At 26.7% G+C, this 2,722-nt stretch overlaps 1 protein-coding gene across 1 annotated transcript; it reads right to left on the bottom strand.

Moving 5' to 3' along the window:
- Nucleotides 1–177: 177 nt before the first annotated feature.
- On the bottom strand, nt 178–1,668 carry ENU1_135560 (Gal/GalNAc lectin Igl2, putative; the record flags this gene model as incomplete). Its single annotated transcript, XM_008860173.1, has 1 exon — nt 178–1,668. The coding sequence occupies one exon, from the start codon at nt 1,666–1,668 to the stop codon at nt 178–180; it is 1,491 nt and encodes a 496-aa protein (XP_008858395.1).
- Nucleotides 1,669–2,722: the final 1,054 nt, after the last annotated feature.

Here is a 2,722-nt window from a genome sequence, read left to right as displayed (position 1 = left end):
TTCATTTAAAGAGTTATTCAATGAGAATGTGTGAAGAAAGAAAAATAAAATAAATATTTTTATTTTAAATTCAATAAAAGTTTTTGGTGTAAAATATCATAAAGAAGTATAAAAAAAATATTTAGAATTAATAATTTAAAAAAAGAAATTAATCAATTAATTTTCGTTGATTATTTCTTAGAATAATAAGAAGACTGTAATTCCAATAAAAGTAAAGAAAACGGAAATGGAAGAATCTTCAGTTGATGATGGAGTATTTGGCATTTTTGAATAACTCATACAAATTCCTTCATCAGTTGGAGGATAATAAATATTCATTTCATTTTGTCTATCGGAACACATTGTGCATTTATTTTCTACATCTTCTTTGAAACAACCCATTTGGCATTGTCCAATTTCATTAACAGTATAATTACCAGTACATTTTGTACAAATCACTGGATTTTCATCACACTCTAAACAATGAGGGTCAAAACATTTAGTGCATGTCACTTTACTTATACCAGAACTTTTATCAAAACATGAGTGACAACTTGATGCACTATCTGAACATGTTTTACAAGCAGCATCACATCTTAAACATTTGAAGTCTGAAGTTATAAAGAAATCTTGTGAACATTTAACACATTTATCTCCCTTCTTTTCTAAACATCCATCACCTTTAATGCATATCTTTCTATCTTTTTCTAAATAATAACCATCTTCACATTGTTCACACTCATCCTCATCTTCATCCATTTTAGTACAATGAGATTCAACACAAGCACCATTATACCAATTACATTTATTATTACATGAATAGCATTGATCTTCATTTTTATAATCTCCACAAACATCAGACTGAATACTACATCTAACACATGAATTATCTTGTATATAATAACCTTCATTACATGTCTCACATTTATTTGCATAATCTTCACAAGTCTTACAAGATGGGTCACATTGAATACATTTAGTTTCAGACTTATCAACTGTATATCCAATTTCACATTCTTCACATTCAAATTCATCGTCATCATACTCTATACAGTGTTCAATTACTTGAGCAACAGCCTCAGTACAAGTTCCATTAACTGGCTTATAAGGTCCAAAGCATTTGACACAAACTCCGTTTTTATACTTTCTACAATTATTTATAGGAATTTTTTCACAAGTTTGTCCATTAAGCATATATCCATCAATACATTCAGTACATTCTCCATCATCAAAATCATCACAATTTGGAACTGGTTGAATACAAGCATTTCCATTCCATTTATAACCATCTTCGCACTCATCACATGTGTCAACTCCACGTGTACACTTTTCACATCCCTTAATTGAACAAGCAGTACATACACCATTAACAAGAGTATATCCATCTTCACATTCTTCACACATTCCATTTTCATATTCATCACAATTTTTATCTTTAGCAATACATTGTTGATTTTTGAGATAATATCCATCAAAGCATTTTTCGCATTTATTGTTTTTGGCTTTATAACAATGACTAATGGCAGTTCTAGCATATACGCATTGTCCTTCAATTAAAACATAATTATCAATACATTCAGTACATCCTTGACTATTACATGAAGAACAATAGGCTGAAGGACATGAAGCATCAGAGCTAGAAGAATAGGCAACAGCACTAAGTAATGAAACAATAAGAAGAATCATCATATAATTTTTATAGATATAACTCGTTTGTTTAAAAATACCAGAGGGTTAAGTCGAGAGAAGTAAAAATAGAATGACTTAGAACTTCTTTTCTTGAAAATTAATTTGAAACATCAAAAGATGATGTCGATAAATTTGTAATTTGGTCTTCTGTGTGCTTGAAAAAGTCAAGATTATCTTTTTATAGGAAAAAAGAAAGTAAAAGAATCATGTAGAATTTCATATGAGGAAATTATTATAAATATCCCTCCGTTTCTTTGTTATCTCCTTCATCCTTTTTTAACAAAAAATTTCATACGTTTTAAATTTATTAAAAGCCAAAAAAAATTTAGTAAGTGTTATTGTTAAATGTATTTTTTATTTTAGACTCAAAGGTGGAACATCAAAAACATCACACAAATATTATAATTAATCAAGTCATTGAATCATTAATTATCGTTTGGTTATGACGTTGTTATTGATTAGAGAAAATATGTTATATAATATTAAAAAGAATAACAATGCTAAATATTAAAAATAATGGAATATCGTTTATTATAATAAAGAATGAGTATTTATTAAGATAGTGGTGTTATTTAATTGTTAAAATGAAGTATACATGATGAAGAATTGTTGGAGTTCTCAAAGAAAAATAAATTTCATGTTGTTATTGAGACAAAAAGAAAATAACCAAATTAATATATGGTAAGAATATATTCTTTTATCATAAAATAAGAGAATAAAGAAATGGTGGTTTTAATAAACAATAAAATTCTCAATTCTCAACAACGAAAGTCTAAAGAATAAGTAATTAAGTGTTGAGCATTCTTTCTTAGGATTATTTATGAGGTTAGACTCTGGTAAGCATAGGACAATAGAAAATAATTTTACTATCACTTAATTAACTACTTTTTATCTCATGCTATTTTCTTTTATTTGACAAATATATTTTATGAAACTTTATTTTACTATGTTTTAATAAAATTACAGTAACACACTTAAACAAATTACTGGTTAGTATATATTTATTGCAAAATAGTCTAGACTAAATTAATAATAATTATTTATGAAGAAATAA

Source organism: Entamoeba nuttalli (genome assembly GCF_000257125.1).
Source record: "Entamoeba nuttalli P19 unplaced genomic scaffold asmbl_5664, whole genome shotgun sequence".
Lineage (NCBI taxonomy): Eukaryota > Evosea > Mastigamoebida > Endamoebidae > Entamoeba > Entamoeba nuttalli.
The sequence above is the reverse complement of the archived record's forward strand: the minus strand, read 5'-3'. Positions and strand labels throughout refer to the sequence as shown.